This window comes from Cyprinus carpio, chromosome B6 (assembly GCF_018340385.1).
Source record: "Cyprinus carpio isolate SPL01 chromosome B6, ASM1834038v1, whole genome shotgun sequence".
Taxonomy (NCBI): domain Eukaryota; kingdom Metazoa; phylum Chordata; class Actinopteri; order Cypriniformes; family Cyprinidae; genus Cyprinus; species Cyprinus carpio.
The window spans coordinates 29409230-29431179 of NC_056602.1; the positions used below are offsets into that span (position 1 = coordinate 29409230).

At 33.3% G+C, this 21950-nt stretch overlaps 1 protein-coding gene across 3 annotated transcripts in view; it reads left to right on the top strand.

The window, feature by feature from the left end:
* The window catches only part of LOC109054232 (potassium voltage-gated channel subfamily KQT member 2-like), a 43435-nt gene extending 22027 nt beyond the window's left edge, over positions 1 to 21408 (top strand). The window contains exons 5-16 of one of the 3 annotated variants that reach the window (XM_042726685.1): positions 704 to 829; positions 2201 to 2311; positions 3618 to 3713; positions 4393 to 4487; positions 6437 to 6505; positions 6583 to 6612; positions 7393 to 7619; positions 9196 to 9243; positions 12550 to 12658; positions 13892 to 14023; positions 17730 to 17853; positions 20319 to 21408. In XM_042726685.1, the coding sequence (XP_042582619.1) occupies positions 704 to 829; positions 2201 to 2311; positions 3618 to 3713; positions 4393 to 4487; positions 6437 to 6505; positions 6583 to 6612; positions 7393 to 7619; positions 9196 to 9243; positions 12550 to 12658; positions 13892 to 14023; positions 17730 to 17853; positions 20319 to 21041 (1890 nt within the window). In that variant the 3' untranslated portion in view covers positions 21042 to 21408. The remainder of the gene's footprint in view (positions 1 to 703; positions 830 to 2200; positions 2312 to 3617; positions 3714 to 4392; positions 4488 to 6436; positions 6506 to 6582; positions 6613 to 7392; positions 7620 to 9195; positions 9244 to 12549; positions 12659 to 13891; positions 14024 to 17729; positions 17854 to 20318) is intronic. The other 2 variants (XM_042726686.1, XM_042726687.1) reach the window with 2 other exon arrangements.
* Positions 21409 to 21950: the final 542 nt, after the last annotated feature.

Consider the following 21950-nt stretch of genomic DNA (forward strand, 5'->3'; position numbering starts at 1 on the left):
ATTTTAATTAAAAATATAATGAAATAAATATGGTTTCTCATCACGGGGAGGTTATTTCAGTTTCATTGAGATACTATTATAGTTTTTATTAATATTTTGAATTAATTTAGTTGTTTTTGTAATTTTTTTTAAAGTATGTCTATATAGTTTTAAATGTTTTATTTCAGTTTTATTTAATTTAGTACAGTACATCAGGATTAACTAAATGAAAAAGGAAACTGCCTTCATAACTAGCTGGAATAAAATGTAAAAAAATCAGGTTTTCATATTTTATTTTATTTTATTTCAGTTAAAGTTTATTTTATTTCAAGTAACAAAAATTGCTTTATGGATTTAGTTCTAGATTTTAGTTGACTAAACCAGTGCTATTTAATGTAGTTTTTATTTCAGTTTTAGATGTATTTAATTTTATTTCAATTAACAAAAATTTGATTTTTTTTTATTTTTATGATTTTAGTTTTAATTAACTATTATAACCCACAAAAATTGCATTTTATTAAATATTATCAAAACCAAAAGTTAAGTATAATATTATGTAGCTACAGTGTATTGCCACTTTAGTGCATCATCCTCATCATCCTCATCATCCTCATCATCATCATCATCCTCATCATCATCATTCATGGGTTGTTGACTTTTAAACAGGCAACAAACATCAGAGAAGACACTTGATACTGATATTTCTTGATGGTGTGTTTAACAGGAACTGATCACTGCCTGGTACATTGGCTTCCTGTGTCTGATCCTGGCCTCGTTCCTGGTGTATCTCGCTGAGAAGGAGGATAACCAGATGTTTGAGACCTACGCCGATGCGCTCTGGTGGGGTCTGGTAAGCAATTCGCATGAACAAACGTGCTTGAAGTAATGTGGGGTGTCCACAATCTCTCATAATGCAGTCTGAGATCCATATGATTTCATGAACAGATTGCATTCGAAGATGTGTTTTACTCGCTACTTCATTCAAGTGCATTTATGGACTGATGAACACCATTTGTTTTCTTGCACTCAATGCTTCTGCATTGCTGGGTTTCATATTTTCAGCTTTATTATAGAGTTAATCAGCACTCAGGGTAGAGTCTCCTCTCGAGACTCCAGTAAAGCGCTGGCGTGATTCCTCTGGAAATAAACTCAGGGACATCAGACAGAGCCACAGCTGAAGTTTGCACACTGGACTCTGAGAGGATTATTAATTATGCAGTGATGTTTATCGCTCGTTGAGTTTGATGAGATGATATTTCAGAAAGATCACAGAGGAATCATGTGTGGATGGAGTTCGTGCATGCTCTTGCATAATTTAATGACAGATCTTAATATTTATTTTTCTGATTTGCTCTTTGTGTGAGCTGTTCTGTTTAAATCATTTTCGACAATAGTGACCTTTGACAAAAGGACTTGTGTTATTTGTTACTTTATTTTGACTGACTGATTAATTAATCACTTCCTGTGTATGTTAATATTAGGGAAAATCATGATAGAAAAAAACAAACAAAAGAATATTATATTATATATTATATTATATGATATTACATTAAATTATATTATATAAGAATTTTTTTTGTATATGCATATATTTTATGAAAAAAGCATCAACAGAACTAAATCTGTATATTAATATATTTTTATATATTTGTATATGTATACGTATGTATATATATATATATATAGAGAGAGAGAGAGAGAGAGTATTAATTTATTTTTATTTAATAAAAGATATCATACAATATATTTCCTTTAATAATATTTAATATAGTACTTTTAAATTTTATATATATTCAGCTGTGTATACATAAGCTGTGTGTGTGTGTGTGTGTGTGTGTGTATGTGTGTGTGTGTGTGTGTGTGTGTGTGTGTATGTGTGTGCGTGTGTGTGTGTGTGTGTGCGTGTGTGTGTGCGTGTGAGTGTGTGTGTTCGTGTGTGTGTGCATGTGTATGTGTGTGTGTGTGTGTGTGCGTGCGTGCATGCGTGCATGCGTGTGTGTGTGTGTGTGTGTGTGTGTGTGTGTGTGCGTATATATATATATATATATATATATATATATATATATATATATATATGAAATTTAATGAAATGAAATGTGACTTCCTCATTTTAAAGCTAATTGTTTTCAGGCTCCAGTCAGGGGCAGTGATTGAATTACTGAACTGAACTGAGTTCACGGCTAACGGAAATCTGACGGCGGTTCCCCTCAATGTCCCACAGATCACTCTGACCACCATCGGCTACGGTGATAAATATCCCATAACCTGGAACGGACGTCTCCTCGCGGCGACCTTCACCTTGATCGGCGTGTCTTTCTTCGCTCTGCCTGCGGTGAGTCTCCGGGGATCCGAAGGGAAATGAACAAGCTTTTAATGCAGTGGAGAGAGCAGACGCTGAAGTTTATTATGAATATAACAGTCCCACTGGCTGCTTAATGCACTTTTCTTCATCGCAATTCTGCTTTAATGTAAACACATCTCTGAATTATGATTCATCATTTCAGATTTATTGGAACCCAAGTTTAAAATTTGCATAATGACTATAAAAGTATTCATAATGTACATAAATAATGAATAATATCGTTTCATAAATACTTGTAACCAAAGTCAAAATGTATTGTAATATTTGCAGCTTCATTGTTACATGTATAATTTATGGAAGTCAGTTTTTGCAACATAATAAAATAAATTTAAAAAAGCTAATTGCGACTTTTCATCTCACAATTGGTGAGATATAAACTCAAAATTATGACTTTTTTGTAGCAATATCAAACTAAATATTTAATAACAAATAAATTAAACTTAAAAAGGTCATTGCAATATTTTTTTATCTCACTATTCAGAATTGCGAGATATAAACTCAATATTCTGAATTTTAATCTTGCAATTCCGAGTAAAATTTCACAATTTTAAAGGAATGAATGAATAAATGAATGAATGATTAATTCATTCAATACTAAATAAATAACAAATTAAATAATAATACAAATATTTTATTTAATCAAATACATTTTAAAAAAATATAAATGAATGAAAAGGTAATTGCAACTTTTTATTTAACAATTCAGACATTTTTCTCTTCATTTCTGAGCAAAAAAAAAATCGCAAGATACACACATATTTGTGAGGAAAAAATTTTTTCTTGGCAAAAACAGGCTTTCATAGAAATTATTTGTTTGCCATGGATTTTAATGAAATATACGTTCTGAAGGTGTGGTAATAATTAATAGATAAGTATTATAGCTGTGATTACAGTTATTCATGAGATCATACAGTGAATTTTAAGGTGCATTACAAAGAATAGTTAATGCATTAAAGATACTTTTACAATGAAGTATATATATATATATATAAATGTAAAGTGTTTCAAAAATGATCTAGGGTTGTATGATATCCTCCCCAGTCTGAAAAGATCATCTGATGAAACGAAGAAGAGAAACTCGTTGTAAACCTTGATAAACATTCTAACTAGAGCTCAGAGAAAGAAAGAACCTAATAAAAGAGCACTTTATCAGAAGATATGACCCCTTTAATGTCGTGACACTCCATTATAGTGCAGAATAATAGACGACACGGCTCAGTTTCTGGAAGAACTAGGTCCAATCGTCATTAACAAAGTTTCTTTCCATGCTCCGCAGGGGATTCTGGGTTCTGGGTTTGCCTTGAAAGTTCAGGAACAGCATCGGCAGAAACATTTCGAGAAGCGCAGAAATCCAGCTGCCGGCCTAATTCAGGTACACCACGCCTCATCTCAACGTCCCAGATACGCTCGGTGTCATCAGCTCCGGTTAGCTGCGAAAATAACACTAAAACTCAGAGCTCTGAAACCTGATGAAAAAAAAGTCTGATAGCCTCAAATAATAAAATGTATCACGGTTTCCACAAAAATATTGTCCAGCACAACTGTTTTCAACATTGATGATAATCAGAAATGTTTCTTGAGCAGTGAATCAGCATATTAGAATGATTTCTGAAGATCATGTGACACTGAAGACTGGAGTAATGATGCTGAAAATTCAGTTTTGATCACAGAAATAAATTACATTTTAACAGATATTCACATAGAATACAGTTATTTTAAATTGTAATAATATTTCACAATTTTACAGTTTTTAGTGTATTTTTGATCAAATAAATGCAGCCACAAAACATAAAATCTTCTTCCAAAAACATAAAAATCTATCTGAACTCATGCTGAGCCCAAAAAAATTATGATGAGCAAAAAAATTTTTAGTTGCGTTTTTTTTTTTTTTTTTGTAATTTAAGCAAAGTATGTGTTATTAAATTTACAGCTCACATGTCATTCCCCTCCCCCCCCCATGATTTTTCAAACTTGTATGAATTAAAATTTTTAAATGAATTATGTAATGCATGTTATATTTTTATATGACTCTGTTTGATGTCATCTCTCAGGCTGCCTGGAGGTTTTACGCCACAAACCTGAATCGCACGGATCTCTATTCGACGTGGGACTATTACGAGAGGACTGTATCGGTGCCCATGTACAGGTACATGCACTTCTGCACGCATTTCCATCCCCCATCCCCTCTCTCTCTCTATCCCAGCATCCCTCTGGGTGTCAGATGAGATCTCCTCAGACGTCTCTGCATCGATCTGCTCACTGACCTTTGAGGCTGTTTTTGTGCAGATTGTGAAGGTCAACAGTGCTGTCCACACACACACTCCCTTCATACCTATGGCATGTTTTATTCATGCGTCACGCTTTGAATTCAAATGTCGAATCAGCAGGGTATGCATGTCATGTTGCATTTCATATGTGACCCTGGAGCACAAAACCAGTCTTAAGTCGCTGGGGTATATTTGTAGCAATAGCCAAAAATACATTGTATGGGTTAAAAATTAAAGATTTTTCTTTTTATGCCAAAAATCATTAGGATTTAAGTAAAGATCATGTTCCATGAAGATATTTAGTAAATCTCCTACCGTAAATACATCAAAACTTTAATTTTTGATTAGTAATATGCATTGCTAAGAAACTTTCTTTGGGACAAATTTAAAGGTGATTTTCTCAATATTTACATTTTTTTGCACCCTCACATACTCAGAATGGTCGTGCTCTGCATTTTTAACCCATCCGAAGTGCACACACACAGAGCAGTGAACACACACACACACACTGTTGGAGAGAGAACTGTGCAGTGGGCAGCCATTTTTATGCTGCGGCGCCCGGGGAGCAGTTGGGGGTTCGATGCCTTGCTCAAGGACACCTAAGTCGTGGTATTGAAGGTGGAGAGAGAACTGTACATGCAATCCCCCCACCCACAATTCCTGCCGGCCCGAGACTCGAACTCACAACCATTCGATTTGAGTCTGACTCTCTAACCATTAGGCCACGACTTCCCCATCAGCTAATGCTGCTTTTGAGTCATAAAATAGAGTATATGAATTTAAAAGCTTTAGGATCACGTGTTGATGAAGTGCTTCGTGCAATACAACACACCACCACTGTTACTGATGAACGTGTAGCATCTATTTCACTGAATGCATCGGAGTTTAACAAACAGACAACGACTGTTTGATGAAAACTTTTTTTGAAAAAAATTATACTTTTATTCATCATGGATGGATTAAATTGATCAAAAGTGATGTTTTTTTTTTTATAATGCTGTCTATTCATCAAAGAATCCATGGTTTTCACAAAAATATTGTGCAGCACAACTGTTTTCAACATTGATAATAATCAGAAATGTTTCTTGAGCTGCAAATCAGCATATTAGAATGATTTCTGAAGATCATGTGACACTGAAGACTGGAGTAATGATGCTGAAAATACAGCTTTGATAACAGAATTAAATTACATTTTAACACATATACACATAGAAAACAGCTATTATAAATTGTAATAATATTTCACAATATTTACTAATTGAATTAAATTTATTAAATTAATTGATCCAAAAATTCAGATCCAAAAACATAAAAATATTTCTTTCTACTGAGCCAAAAAACTTATTTGTATTTTTTAATTATTTTATAATTATTACTCTTATTTGTTTTTGTTTAAGTCAGGCATTTCTATTATTAGAGCTCATATTTCATGTTAGACCAAAGTGTTATTTGTTAGTGAGTTTTTGGTTCATTATAAACTTCAGGTTCACTTCTCTGTAGTCAGCATATAACTTTTTCTTTCTGTCTTTTTTCTGTATGTTTAAAAAGTCATTATATTGTGCAAGAGATAGTGGTGTAAAAGTACAGTAGTTGTGTGTCTAACGTATATGTATAAATAAATACATACATATATGCAAATTCCTGTCTTTTTCTTGTACATTCTCTCTCTCTGTCCCTCTCACAGTCAGCTGCGTATTTATTAATAGTACCTTGATAGTTTTTTGTCGATTTTTCTGTCCAAAGAAGCTTCCAGATTTATATAAGCATTGCACAGCACTTCCTCTTCACACATCATCCGTGTGCCAACAGTCTCTGTGTGTTTTTCCAGACTCATCCCTCCTCTGAATCAGCTCGATCTGCTGAGAAACCTCAAGAGCAAATCTGGCCTCTCCTTTAGGTGATGTAACATGGCAACTTTTATTTTTGATTCTCTCAGATGAATTAATGAATTGCATTGCGCATGTTCTAACACAGGAAGGAAGCCCAACCAGAACCCTCTCCGAGGTTAGTAAAATCATGTGCACCGTACATATAAATGATCGAATATTTCTCAGGCACCACAGATGTTAAATGTGAGTTGTAATGCATTCTTTTGCATGCATCATGTCCGTTGGGTTGTCATCAGTGTCGCCAGCGCAGGATGTGTTTCATGGACGTTGTTTGTGTGCAAATATTTTGCCAGTCCATGTGTGTCCACATCAATGTACAGATTATTTATGTGTGTGTGTGTGTGTGTTTGTGTGTGTGTGTGTTAGTTTGACATTGTTTGTGTGCAGACAAATGTGTGGCGTTTAATAAGCCTAATGCACATGAATACATCCGCCCACGTTTCAAAAAAACACTGAAACAGTTGTTGTGAAGAGAATGAATCTCTATAGGAAACACTGTATTATAACCGTTATTAACTTAAATTTGGGCTTAAATATTGTTTTTATTGTAAATATAATAATTTATATTGTGGAAGCAAAGTTAATGATGGGCTCTTGAATTAATGAAAATTTAATACACACTCAAGGTGGTTTTGCAATGCAGAATTGCTCATATTTCTGTATGTTTCAAGACATATTCAGGGTTTTATGAAATAAACATGGAATTACTTTCATAGCCCAGCAATCATAATAAATTAATCAACATGTCAATGTTGATTGAACATGTTTTATAACTGTACATATCATTTTCAGTAGTTTTTGAGTGTGCTTGACACAATTACTTTTTCCTAACATCATAGCTAAAGCATCTGCAAACCCTCAGTCTATAACTTCAACACTCTTCCACCCTTCACAGTCAGAAGGTGAGCCTGAAAGAGCGCGTGTTCTCCAGCCCGAGAAACTCTGCGAACAAAGGGAAGAATTCTCCTCAGGGCCAGCAGCCCCTGCGACGCTCTCCCAGCGCCGACAACAGCATCGAGGACAGTCCCTCCAAAGTACCCAAGAGCATCAGCTTCGGCGACCGCAGTCGAGCCAGACAGGCCTTCCGCTTCAAAGGCGCCGCGTCTCGCCAGAACTCAGAAGGTGAGGGAAAGCAACCCATTCTTGTGTGCTTATCCGGTGTTGCCTTCTGTATCTGTCTGCTTTGGTCATGGTTTGGTGGTTGTAGAATGTTACATTTGTTACAGTTGTTACAGAATGTTTCATATACAGAATGTTACAGAATGGTAGCTGTAGAATGTTACATTTGTTACAATTTTTACAGAGTGTCAAATACACAGAATGTTACAGAGTGGTACAGAATGTTACATACACTACATTACAGAATGTTATAGAGTGGTACAGAATGTTACATACACTACATTACAGAATGTTATAGAATTGCAGTAGTAGAATGTTACAGTTGTTACAGAATGTTGCATACACAGAATGTTACAGAATGGTAGTTGTAGAATGTTACATTTGTTACAATTGTTACAGAATGTTACAGACTGGTAGTTGTAGAATGTTACATTTGTTACAATTGTTACAGCATGTTACAGAATGGTAGCTGTTTGATGTAATTGTTGTTACAGAATGTTTCATATACAGCATGTTACAGAATGGTAGCTGTAGAATGTTACATTTGTTACAGTTGTTACAGAATGTTCCATACACAGAATGTTACAGAATGGTAGTTTAGAATGTTACATTTGTTACAGAACAATTGTTACTTTAAATGCAACCAAGTAACATTCATGAACTGCAAGACCATCATGATAGTTTGTATATCTGAAGTTGCTGTTGGTTTGTATTTCTGAAGTTGGGGTTGATTGAGGGTTTAAACTAGGGGTTTTGTGTTTTGATTGTTTTAAACTGGTTAGACATGTCCACGTTCACTTAAATAAGTTGCACTGAGATTTTTAGAAGAAGGCATGAAGACAAAAACTAGATACATTTTAAATAATCCAGATTCAGAGTCAAGCTGCACACATCAGGATTCTTATTCTGTCTTTCTGTTGTGCCGTTGCATGTTATTTTTGCAGTGTTGTATTGTAATCAGTGTAATTCTTGCTGTCTGCTTTATTTGTGCATATCAATTCTATCTTAGTATAATCGAGTATAATGTGTTGCTTTTGCTGCCAGTGTTTTTGTAGAAAAAGTTGAAGATTATGGGTTAATTATTTTATTAGCTAAAATCTGCTGTTAATTTGTGTAAGCTATTTAAGATAAGCATGTTTTATGATTGGTATGAATGCAGTATATGAGTTAATGGCATATATTATGGCATAAACATATATTATTTTACATACCAATCATAACATTTTGCCTGAATCATTAAGATGTATGTTGGAATATTGAAATACAATTTATGAACAAGTCTTGTGCTTTGGTTACACTTTCCACAAAGTGCAAATTCACTGCTTATTTTCAAGTAAATGGTTTTTAGAAATCTTGAAATTTCATTTAATAATGTACAGTTTCAGATGACTAAATATAAAGGCAGTCAGCTGTGAAACCTAATAAAACTCTTTGACAGAATCATGTGGACGGCAGCTTGTGGAAAGTTAACCTTTTGTAATCCATGTGTGTGTGTTTATGATTTTCCCCTCGTTTTTACTGATGAATGTGGATCCTGATGCTGTCCTTTCCGTTTCTATGTTGGATGCTGATGCTAAAGTGCTCATTGAGATGCAAGAGGAAGATTTGAGACACAGGAACTCTCCAGGTCAGGCAATCCAGATGGGTCGGGCTCCCATTCAACCGCTTAAAGCCAAAGCACCGTATTCAGTCAAACTAACCAGCTTCAGTCACAGCACAACCACCAGTTACATGCTCTTACATGCTTTATAAAAATAGTATTTTATTGAATTTTCTGCAATCACTATATGGACAAAAGTATTGGGACACCCCCAGGTTTGACTACTTCGGTCATTTCCATGAGTACAAATCTTAATGTTTAAGCATATAATGATATTCTAGGGAATTGTGTGCTTCTAATTTTATAGCAAAAGTTTGGACAAGACCCTTTTCTGTTCTAACGTGACAGTGCCTCTGTGTATAAGGCAAGCTTCAAAAAGAAATGATTGATTCAGTGAGTGTGGAAGAACTTGACTGGCCTGCAGAATCCTTGCTGAACACTTCTGCTGTGACTTTAAATGCAGACTTTGAGCCAAAAACTCATTACCAATGATGTGTACATATGGGTAGAGTCATTTTAAACACTTCCAGAACTGTTGCAACAGAGATGGAAATACAATTTTTAAATACGTGAATTGTAGCCATAGTTTTGGAAGTGCGTTTTCTGTTCTAAAGAAGGGGGTGTCCCAATACTTATGTACAGATAGTGATGTTGCTATTGATGATTTCCCTTCTTTTCTCATTTTAGTTTTGTTTTTAGAAATGTCTAGCAATTAGTCATGCCGTACTTCTTTTTAGTACTGATGCTGTGAAGTTCATGAAATATCTTGCTGTCATCTATAAATTGCTATCAAGATATCAGATGGTTAGCGTATTATAAATGCAATGCAAAGTCAGAGAAAACCTTGTGATTGCAAGTCCACCTGATGTCTTGTTAGTGTGCAGAATTCAGTTTGCACCTTCACTTGAATGTCATTTCATTGTATTTAAAAAACGACACTCTTTGAATATTTGTATTTGGACATTTCACTTCATGCAAGAATGTCATTTCTCTGAAGGTGAATCGTTTATTTGAAGCACTAAAGCTTTGGATAACTGCACAACAAAATCTGGCTTTATGACTTTTTGTGGTTAATCTTGGTTGAATTTAAGAGAATTTACAAAGTTTGCATGAATTTTTCAAGTTTGTGTTTTATTTTTCATTATTATGACCATTGTTCCTTGAAGTTATAGATTTTAAGCAGGTCTGTTTTGTTGTTGTTTTTGTAACTTTATTACCATCTCTCCTCCCCAAACTATCGCAGCAATTGAAGGGTTAATCAGTAAGAGATTATCAAACAGGAGCTCGTTTTTACCAACCCTAGAACTAGTGCTAGTGGATGGCTGCAAACTTTGCTCTTTTACCTGCATGTGAGAAGAACTAGTTAGTCCTGAGGAGGAAAAACCACAGAGCTGTGGAACAACTAGTCAACCTCATTAAACTGATGTCAGACCGTCATTATTCACTCGAGGGTCTGGAGCTGGACGGTTGTTTTAAGGCTCTGTGGTTTATTTGGCATAATAAGCACAGGTAGATTTATTTGTACGCACCTGTCCTGTGCCAAATGGTCTGCTAACTAATGGGAACACAGGAGAAAGACACTGTGACCCAAAATGACAGATGCAATCGGCGTTTTGCATGCATATAAGAAAATGGGCTGGTTAGTGTTATTTAAAGGGACAGTTCACCCTAAAAATGAAAATTAGCTGTTAATTTAACCCCCCTCAGGCTTCCAAGATGTAGATGCCTTTTTTCTTCAGTAGAACAGTACAGACCATGGTGATTCATAAAATGCACATCAGTGGCTACCCTTTTTTCATTTCAAGGAACATGAAATTAGTCCCTGTGGCTCCTGATGACATATTGAGGTCTTGTGAAGAGAAACAATCAGTCTGTGCAAGAAACTGAACATTATTTACAACATTATTACCTGCTAATTTTGTGTGCATTTTTGTGTTTGTGCCATTGACTTGCATTTTAGGAATCACCAAGAGCCAGAGTTTCAGATGAAAAAAAAAAACTTTCTTACTGCTCTGCTAAAGAAAAAAAAAGCCACCTGACAGCCTGAGGATGAGAAAATTAACAGCAAATTTTCAGTTTTGGTTGAACTATCCCTCTAAGTGTTAATGACTCTAAATCAGTGGTTCTCAAAGTCAGTTACAGATCTGTTTTGATAAAGAAAATATGACCTGTATAACATTAAACGCTGGTTACAGGTTTGGCATTGTGTTGGGTGTCCAACATAAAATCAGTTGGGAGCCTCTGCTTTAAGATTCAAGGTAGTTAAGATGAATCCAGCACTGAGGTATCACTGGTTAAGTACAATTACCAATGCTCTAGAAAATCATTTAAAACAGTCAGTTAAATTGAAGAAAGCATTTCATTATGGCCATTAACATATTTGACAGTTGCCTCAGTGCTTTATTAGCTCACTCATAGTCAATTATGTGCCAGTATTTCTACGAAGTCAGCCTGGTGAAAGAATTATTCCTTTATTTGTAAGGAAAAGTGCATTGCTGTTTGCTTTTACAGCAGCCTCAACAACAAAAAACAAAAAACAGTTTGGTTTTAATTTATGTTTTGCTTAAACTTGTCTGAATTTAGCTTTTTTGGATGCTAGATATAAAATATGAAAAATTTTAAAAGTTTTTTTTTTTTAATTTTTTTATTATTATTATTATTTTTTCTTTATCTTAATGCTTGATGGAGTTGTAGTTTATTAAATGAACTATGAACATGTTTCACTAATGTTTAACAAACACAAATACGTTGCACTGTAAAAAAAATATGTAATTTTCAAAGTACATTATTGGAGTGTGTTTTGTCAGAAAATATATATATTTTTTTTTATTAATTAATATTTATTATTATTAAATATTTTTTTTATTTTTTTATTTATTTATTTTTTTATTTATTTATTTATATTATTTTTTTTTTTTTTATTTATTTATTAATTTATTTATTTTTTTTTTTTTTTTTTTTGAGTTTTTTGTGTCATTATGTATTTATTTATTTTTTATTATTTTATTTTTTAATTTTTTAATTTTAATTTTAAGTTTTAATTTTAATTGATTAGCTTTATTGTATTTTTTGTTTTATTGTTGTGTGTTGTGTTTTAATTTTTAATGTTTAAGTGTCCAGATGTGTTTTGGGGTCACTGTATGGCTTTGTTATTCTTTGGGCCACAGTCGTCTCGTAGCTTTATAAAGATGGCATTGCACTGGCCTGTCTGGGGTGGGACTGAGCTAGTTAACCGAGTTAACGGCTGTAGCTCTGCTAAGTTTAGGTTTTGGGAGGGTTTAGGGGGTTTGTGCACTAACTCCAGAGTCCTGCTGTCCGTGTTGTGTTTTTTAGAAGCCTGCCTTCCCGGAGAAGACATTGTTGATGACAATAAGAGCTGCCATTGTGAGTTTGTCCCGCAGGATTTAACGCCGGGACTAAAAGTTACCATCAGGGCTGTGTGGTAAGCAAAGATGAGACAGGCAGCATCCATCAGACGTGTGTAATATTATTGATAAAACTACAGCAGTCTGCATCACATAATATTACCTCATAAACTCAGTCCTTCCTGAATGTAAGTTACAAAACTTGTTACATTCAGTCTTTTGAATCCTTCGTTACATTCACACTTTCATTGCTCAGATCATGCCAGCGACTCTTATGCATGAGATATTTTGAATATTGAAGGTCAGTATCAAGCCTGAAAAAATAGATCAGTGTCTGGGACTCAGTTATGAAGTAAATCTCACAAAAACATGTTCAGGTCGTATTTTACTATAAGATTAAAATCCTAATGGGTCAGGGTTATTGTAGTTTACTAAAACTAAAACCCTAAAATAACATTTTAATAAAATAAAATAAAATAAAATAAAATAAAAATAATAATATGTTTTATTATTTTAATTATTGTAACTTATTTTATATATTTTATGTTCTTTTTTTTACTTATTTTATTTTTATTTTATTTCTCACTTTTATTTAAATTAGCTTGATAAATTAAAATAACTCAAACTAAAGGTTTATTTAAGGTGTAGTTAAACTAAAGTGAATCTGAAATATAGACAAACCTCTACAAAATTACTAAAACTTTCATTCAAATGCAAATGAAAACGGGAAATAAAACTAATTCAAAATATTCGTGAAAACTGTAATAGCATGTCCAAGAAGTACATGTTATTTTAGTATCATTGTGATACTATTATAGTTTTTTTTTTATTAATACTTTGAAATAGTTTTTATCATTAAGTCATTTTGTTGTGTGCTTTTGTCATTTTATTGAAATATGGCTTATATAACCATATAGGTTTTATTTATTTTCATTTCTGTTTTTTATTTATTTATTTATTTTTATTTTTTTAGTACATAATATTAAACCAAATAAAAATGTTGCCTTGGCAATTACATTAAATAAAATAAATACAATTTTAAAAAATATTTCTTAATTATTTTATTTCAAGCAATAAACTAGCCATATTTTTAAAAAATATTTACTTTATTTTCAGATATTTATTTATTTCTTTTTATTAATATTTTTCTTGGTTTTAGTAATATAAATAGGTAATCAAAACATATTTTGTTGTTTCTTTCTTTATATTTTTGGGTGAAATATGACCTGGACATGTTCTCGAAAGCTTCACCCTTTGTTTTTGTGTAAAGTGTTAAGCGTGATAATGTGTATGATTGTCTGTCCCTGCAGCATCATGAGGTTCATGGTGTCCAAGCGAAAGTTTAAAGAGAGTCTGCGGCCGTACGATGTGATGGACGTGATAGAGCAGTATTCGGCCGGACATCTGGACATGTTGGCGCGCATTAAAAACCTGCAGTCCAGGCAAGAGCAGATGCAGCGGCTTCTCTTTCTCTCTTCTCTTCACACACTCCTCACATGACAGTGACGCTTGCCTCATACACACTAGACAGTGTTGTGTTGTGTTTTTGTTGTGTTTTTTTTGTATAAGTTTCCTAATGTTGTGATGTTCATATCCGTCAGAATCAGAACTATCCTCACATGTATATGATACCCAAAAACTGCCTCGAACGCTGTCTTCAGTGGCTTTTGTGTTTAAATGCCTCCACTGAGAAACATTATCTACATTTTTATTTATTAAGATACAATATCATGATATTTTAGCAGTTCAGAGCAGCATATGTGGGTCAATAATGACGTGGGACTCATTTTTATTAAATTAATTTATTCAAAAGCAGCTTATACTCTGAAAAACTTCGATGCAGGATTTAGTTTGAAACAATTTTCACTCAGAAATTGATGGTAAATTTCACAAATACTAAGAAATGGCAAGTAAAACATTTAATTAAATGTTTAATTTTGGAAATGTGATATTCACAATTAAGAAATTCATATTTGTACAAATATTTTTACCTTGTAAAATATAAAAATGTTTCAAAAATTGTTTAAGATTATATTTGTAATGTTAATGAAATTATTTTATTACATTTTAGTTATTTTTATGTGCATGTAAAAAAAGAAATGTTCGAAATAATATTTGGATTCAAAATAAAATTTTTCAGCTTGTTAGCAATATAAAAATGTTTCAAAACAAAAATGTTTCCAAAAAGTGTTTAAGATTTGTACAAAAAGAATGTAATGAAATTCGTTTATACATTTTAGTATCTGATGGCATGTAAAAAAAAGTTATAATCTATCAAATAATCATAAAAATGTACATATATGTATATTATATTTCAGACATAACGATAAATTAAAACATTTTAAAAACTGTATAAATATTTTATTATATATAAAAATGTAATGTATATTTAATAAATTCATTTCAATATTTAAAATTTAATATATTTTATATAATAAATTGTTTAATTTTCAAGTTAAATAATTGAAAAGTTATTGGTTTTAATTAAGTTATTAATTGAAAGTCTGGATATCAAAGCTTCTCAATGCCATATGAATATTAAATATTTTTTGTTTTATATGTTGAATATTATTTTTTAATTTAATGTATTTTTGTTAAAGATTTTAAAGCTTAATATTACATATATGTAAAATATGTTTTATATAATGAATATTATAAAAATTTTATTAAACGGTTTAATATTTTTCTTGCGATGTTTTGGGATGGATATATTTTTCTTGCTTTTTTTGAAGTCATTAAATTAATGTTTGGTTGAAAAATAGTATTAAAGTTACTATCCTCATTGTACATAAACTGCTGCCTACCTACAAATCCAACACAGTCACATCCGTCTTGTTTTAGGCCAGTCCTCCTGTATGGATGAATAAATGAATGTGGTTATGATTTGACATGTAAATATATTCCTGCTTATAAACTTTTTGAAAGCACTCTTTCATCACGTGTTGATCACTGACAGCAAGTGCCACAGCGTTTCACGGTAATGTCTGGAATATATTTGGAGGTTTTGTTGTTGTTGGTTTGGGTTTGCGCCGCTCGTGTCACGTCATTCTGCATTCTGCTGTCCTCTACTCTATTTGCTTTGCCAGGTTAGATATGATATTGGGTCCTCCGTGTCCCAGCACCCCTCGCCAAAAAAGAAGTGTTCAACCAAAGGAACCCAAGAGTCGCCCCAGTTGTCTTCTAGGTTAGGACTCCCGGGCCTGCGTTAGATCTCTCTCGCTCCAGAGACCAACCAAGAAACCTGCTTCTGTTTCAGACTACATGGCTAGTAGAAACTGAGCTTTCTAAACAAACTAGTCTATTATTGCATCGAGCCTGAACGCTCCGGGCGGCTTCTGATAATCCGCTCCTAATTCACTTCATGACCTTTCTTTGCTGTGACCGAAGTGTTTTGTAGAGACGTTTAGTCGCGGGGAACCAAATACAACATTTCGGTGAGTTACTAGTCATGTAGCTGAACTAAAACTGGTTAAGCTAGTTTGCCTGCACCGCTGTGTGGAAATGAAGAGTTGCGACAGCAAATAAAGATGCACATGTCTGAATGGTTTTTTGCGTATGCATGTCGGCATGGCGTATTTTTCTTCTGTTTTCTTCATGCTTGACTCCCACTGATCTTCGTTTTAAAGCAGCCAAACAACACATCCGATGCCGTATTTCGACGGAGTGTCTCGGATCAGACGCACCCCTGCTAGTGTAGTCCATCAGCTTTGGATAATGTGTCAAATGTGTGCCTAACGCTAAAGATGTGATTTCACTTCGACACATTGTTCAAAAGTGGCAGATATCAACAGAAAACGTCCGTCTGGAGGGCCTGACTCTTTCTGTCCAATCATCTCTGTCTGTCTGCGTGTGGACACGCCCCCTCATTATCATATCCCTGCCTCTGCATGCATTCATTGATTTCCCACACTGCTTTGAGCTTTAAGATAGAATACACAAATTTATACATCTTTCATATGAATGTTGTTTTATTCTAACAGTTCAGACATATAACTGTGATAAATGAACATGTAAGAGAAATATTGATTTGATGCATTTTGAACCAAAAAATATATCAAATAAATGTTATTATAAATATACAGTACAAATTAAAATATAATAATATTAACTATATATATATATATATATATATATATATGAATTTTATTTTTATTTTTTTTTATATTATTTAATAAATTTTTTTAAATATATTATTTTTTTTTTTTTAAAGTAATTTTTATATTTATATTGAAAATATATTTATTTTTTTTACTCCAGCCTTCAGTGTCACATGTAACATCCAGTCTATCACATGATCATTTAGAAATCATTCTAATATTCTGATTTATTATGAGTGTTGGAAAACAGTTCTGCTGTCTAATATATTTGATGAATAAAAGGTTAAAAAGAACTGACATTTATTAAAAAAAAAAAAAAATCTAATAATATATATTCTAATAATATATTTTCTTTACTATCACTTTTTATCAATTTAACACATCCTTGCTGAATAAAAGTATTGATTTTTTATTTAAAAAAGAAAGAAAAAAAATTACTGACCCCAAATTACTGAACAGTAGTGTATATTGTTGTTACAAAATATTTCTATTTTAAAAACATGGCTTCTTTTTTTTTTTTTTTTTTTTTTTCTTTTATTCATCAAAGTATCCTAAAAAGTATCACATGTTCTGAAAAAATATTAAGCAGCAGAACTGTTTCCAACTTTGATAATGAATCATCATATTAGAATGATTTCTAAAGGATCATGTGATAATGATCCTAAAAATTCAGCTTTGCATCACAGAAATAAATGATAATGTATTTTTGATCAAATAAATGCAGGCTTGATGAGCAGAAGAAACTTCTTTCAAAAACATTAAAAATAGTAATGTTTCCAAACTTTTGACCTGTACTGTATATATATATAAATTTTAATCTACAGTTCAAAAGAAAATTTTGTGTATTTAACAATTGGTGAATATGAAAAAATGTATTTCTGTGTTTCTGTGTTATTCCATGTTTAATGTGTAATGAATCACTGGTTGACATATTTTCTTCTAAAACAGATTTATTTTTTTTTATTTTTTTTTTTGCAGAAAATGCTTATAGTTTGATCCTGAGTTATGCCGTTTTTATTCTAGATGTTTCATGTCTTTAATTGATTGTTAGAGTGGATCAGATTGTTGGTCGAGGTCCTTCAATAACAGACAAGGATCGTCCTAAAGGAACCACGGATGCAGAACTGCCAGAAGATCCCAGTATGATGGGACGGCTTGGGAAAGTGGAGAAACAAGTCAGTCACACACCTGTTTGCTGATTGATTATTTGATATATACATATTATTTAATGTTCAGGTTTGCTACTGATAGAAAGAAATACATTTAGAATGATTCTACTTTTTGCATTCACTCGTGTGAGAAACTTCATTTTAAAAGCATGTTATAGAACATTAAGAGATTGTTTCCAAAATAAGTTATATAAAGATAAAAACTAAATACAGTACCGTATGTTTAAACTTGTTTCTGAATAACTAAATTCTTTAAACTTTTTTCTGATTTGATAAATTCTTGAAATAATTGTGTTGTTTATTATTTTGTTTTTTTTTTTATTTGTCAAAACTTTTAATTATTTTGTTTTTTTTTTTTTTCTTGTAAATTTATTAGAAAAGTATACAAATTAGTTTTTTTTTTTTTTTTGTATAATTTTTTTTTATCATATTTGTTTTTTTTTTTTTTATGTTTATTTTTAAAAGTTTGGAAACATTACTATTTTAATGTTTTTGAAAGAAGTTTCTTCTGCTCATCAAGCCTGCATTTATTTGATCAAAAAACACAGAAAAAAACAGTAATATTGTGAAATAGTATTACAACTTAAAATAATAGTTTTCTATTTGAATATACTTTAAAAACATAATGTATTCCTGTGATGCAAAGCTGAATTTTCAGCATCATTACTCCAGCCTTCAGTGTCACATGTAACATCCAGTCTATCACATGATCATTTAGAAATCATTCTAATATTTGATTTATTATGAGTGTTGGAAACAGTTCTGCTGTCTAATATATAAAAGGTTAAAAAGAACTGCATTTATTCAAAATAAAAAAAAAATTCTAATAATATATATTCTAATAGTATATTTTCTTTACTATCACTTTTTATCAATTTAGCACATCCTTTCTGAATAAAAGTATTGATTTTATTTAAAAAAAAAAGAAAGAAAAAAATCACTGACCAGTAGTGTATATTGTTATTACAAAATATTTATATTTTAAAAACATAGCTTCTTTTTTTTTTTTTTTTTTTTTACTTTTTATTCATAAAAAAGTATCCTAAAAAAGTATCACATGTTCTGAAAAAATATTAAGCAGCAGAACTGTTTCCAACTTTGATAATGAATCATCATATTAGAATGATTTCTAAAGGATCATGTGATAATGATCCTAAAAAATCAGCTTTGCATCACAGGAATAAATGATCATTTAAAGTATAATAAAATGTGAAAACAATTATGTTAAATTGTGATAATATATCACAATATTACATTTTTTTTTCTGTTTTTTGATCAAATAAATGCAGGCTTGATGAGCAGAAGAAACTTCTTTCAAAAACATTAAAAATAGTAATGTTTCCAAACTTTTGACCTGTACTGTATATTGAATTTTGTTTTTAATTATATCTAAAATGTGTATTTTATGTATTAAATAGTTTTAATAATAACCAAAATGTTTATGTATTGAATTATTTTATCATAACTTGAAGGTTTAATTTATGTATTAAATACATTTTAATCATAATTAATATATTAATGTATTAAATGAACTTTTAATCATAGCAAAAATGTTTATGTATTAAAATTGCTTCCTTTTTTTGACATTATTTGGGCACTCTTTGAGAGATTCACCAGGCTATTATATTTATTATACTAATTATCATGAAGTAAATCTAATATACGAGCTACTGTACACACCAATAACCAAGGGCCAGTTTTACTAAACAGCGCAAATTCCAAAACAGCACAGATGGCGTGGAAATTTCTGCGGGTGATTTACTAACAATGCACAAATTTAAGAACACAGATGCAACATCTCATTTACATATCAACCAACACAATACACAAAGCGCAGCGCAAATTTGCATAGTCGCAAAAAAGAAATCAAGAAGCCACAGTATGTTGAAAAGAACCAGAGGCCAAAAAATGAAGGGTTGCAAGAAGTTTTGATAGAGCTATGCATGACTCCTAGTTGAGGGTTCCAAGTCGTCTTTTAGTTCCTGAAGCAAATTAAAAATAACATGGGCTTGGCAAACAGTTTGAGCGCAAACATTACTAAATCTTGTTGCGTGATTCATTCACTTTTCAGTGCTAATTCTTCATTGCACGTCTTCAGTAAATCCTGACAGTACTATTTTAAAAGGGTCATCGATGGCTAAATTCACTTTTACATGTTGTTTGAACGTAAATGTGTGTTGGAAGTGTGTGTAGACATCCACCCTATAATGATAAAAATCCACCCAGTGGTGTTTTTTAAATCCCCCAATAATAATAATCACTTTCTCAGATCAGGCTGTTTTGAGATTCTCCTACAAATGCATATTCAATAAACTCCAGCGCAAAAATAACAGAAATAAGCCTTTTTGCGGCGCTAATTCTTCACTGCGTGTCTTTAGTAAATCCAGTGCTATTTTAACACCAAAAGATGGTTTGCGCTGGTGCAAGTTTTTCTAAGCAAAACAAAAATTAAGATTTTCCTTCTTTTTTAGGTGATGTCAATGGAGAGGAAGCTGGATTTCCTGGTCAACATCTACATCCAGCGCATGGGCATCCCGCAGTCTGAGACGGATGCTTACTTCGCCTCTAAGGAGCCGGACCCGGCGCCGCCGTACCACAGTCCGGTGGAGCACATAGTGAAGAGCGGCTCCATCACTAAAATCATCCGCTCCAACAGCTCAGCAGGCCAGAAGAACTTCGACCCGCCGCCGTCGAGCTGCATCAACCACCACTGCCCACCCTCTACATCCTGGCACCTCCACAGCCGCCCCGAACCCACACAAGGAACGTCACCCACAGGTGACCCCTCGCTAGTGCGCATCCCGCCGCCTCCGGCCCACGAGCGCTCATCCGCCGGCCACAACGGAGGCTCTCGCGGGGCTGGACAGCATCATACGTCGCGGGGCGAAGATGGACTCCCGCTGGCTCTTTACCAGCATCAGGCCGGAGCCAAGAGCGACACGTCCATATCCATCCCCTCGGTGGACCACGAGGAACTGGAGCGCTCCTTCAGCGGCTTCAGCATCTCGCAGTCCAAAGAGAACCTGGACTTCCTCAACAATACCTACTTCAGCGGCGTGTCGCGCAACGCTAAAGTCAGGTCGTACATCGCAGAGGGCGAGTCGGACACGGACTCCGATCTGTGCGCCCCGTCGCCCCACTCCGCCACCGGAGACGGCGCTTACGCAGACAGAGGATGGTCCGGCCCGAAGTAAACCTCACGAATCCGGGATTCAACCGTTGGCAAATGCACACCGGACTGCATTTGCGTGTTTTAAAAGCAGCGTTCCTCTTCGGCTCCTCGGGCGGAAGAAACGGTGGAAATGGCAAGACGCAGTGAAGATGCACTGCAGTAGCTTCTGCGAGCCGAGCACTTGCTTATCCATCTATATCTAGAGAATGACGGATTTTAACGTGAGAGACGCTGGGAGAGTCTTTAGCATTTCATTTGTGACCCAGGATCACAAAACCAGTCATGAGGGACAATTATTTGAAGTTGAGATTTATACATCATCTGAAAGCTGAATAAATAATCTCTCCATTGATGTATGGTTTGTTAGGAGGACAATATTTGTCTGAGATACAACTATTTGAAAATCTGGAATCTGAGGGAGCAAAAAAATTAATATTTAAATTGATGTTTCGTTTGTTGTTGTGAAAATGTTTTTCTTAGATATGAATATTACTAATCAGAAATTAAGTTTTGATGTATTTACAGTAGGAATTTACAAAATTATCTTCATGGAACATGATCTTTACTTAATATCCTAATGATTTTTGGCATAAAAGAAAAATCGACAATTTTGACCCATACAATGTATTGTTGGTTATTGCTACAAATGTGCTACTTATGACTGGTTTTGTGCTCCAGGGACACATGTGGTGCGTTTGCGTCTTTAAGAACGTCTCATTGATTTCACATCGTCAGCTGGTTAAAGGGATAGTTCACTCAAAAATCTCACAAGCAACCTGTTGTTATTTACTCACCTTCAAGTCGCACCAAACTGTATGAATTGCCTTCTTTTGTGCAACACAAAAGAAGTAGTATTTTTCAAAAAAGAACAGTTTTTGCATCTGTCAAGCTCCAAAAGGACCAAAACTGCACAAAAGCACCATAAAAATAC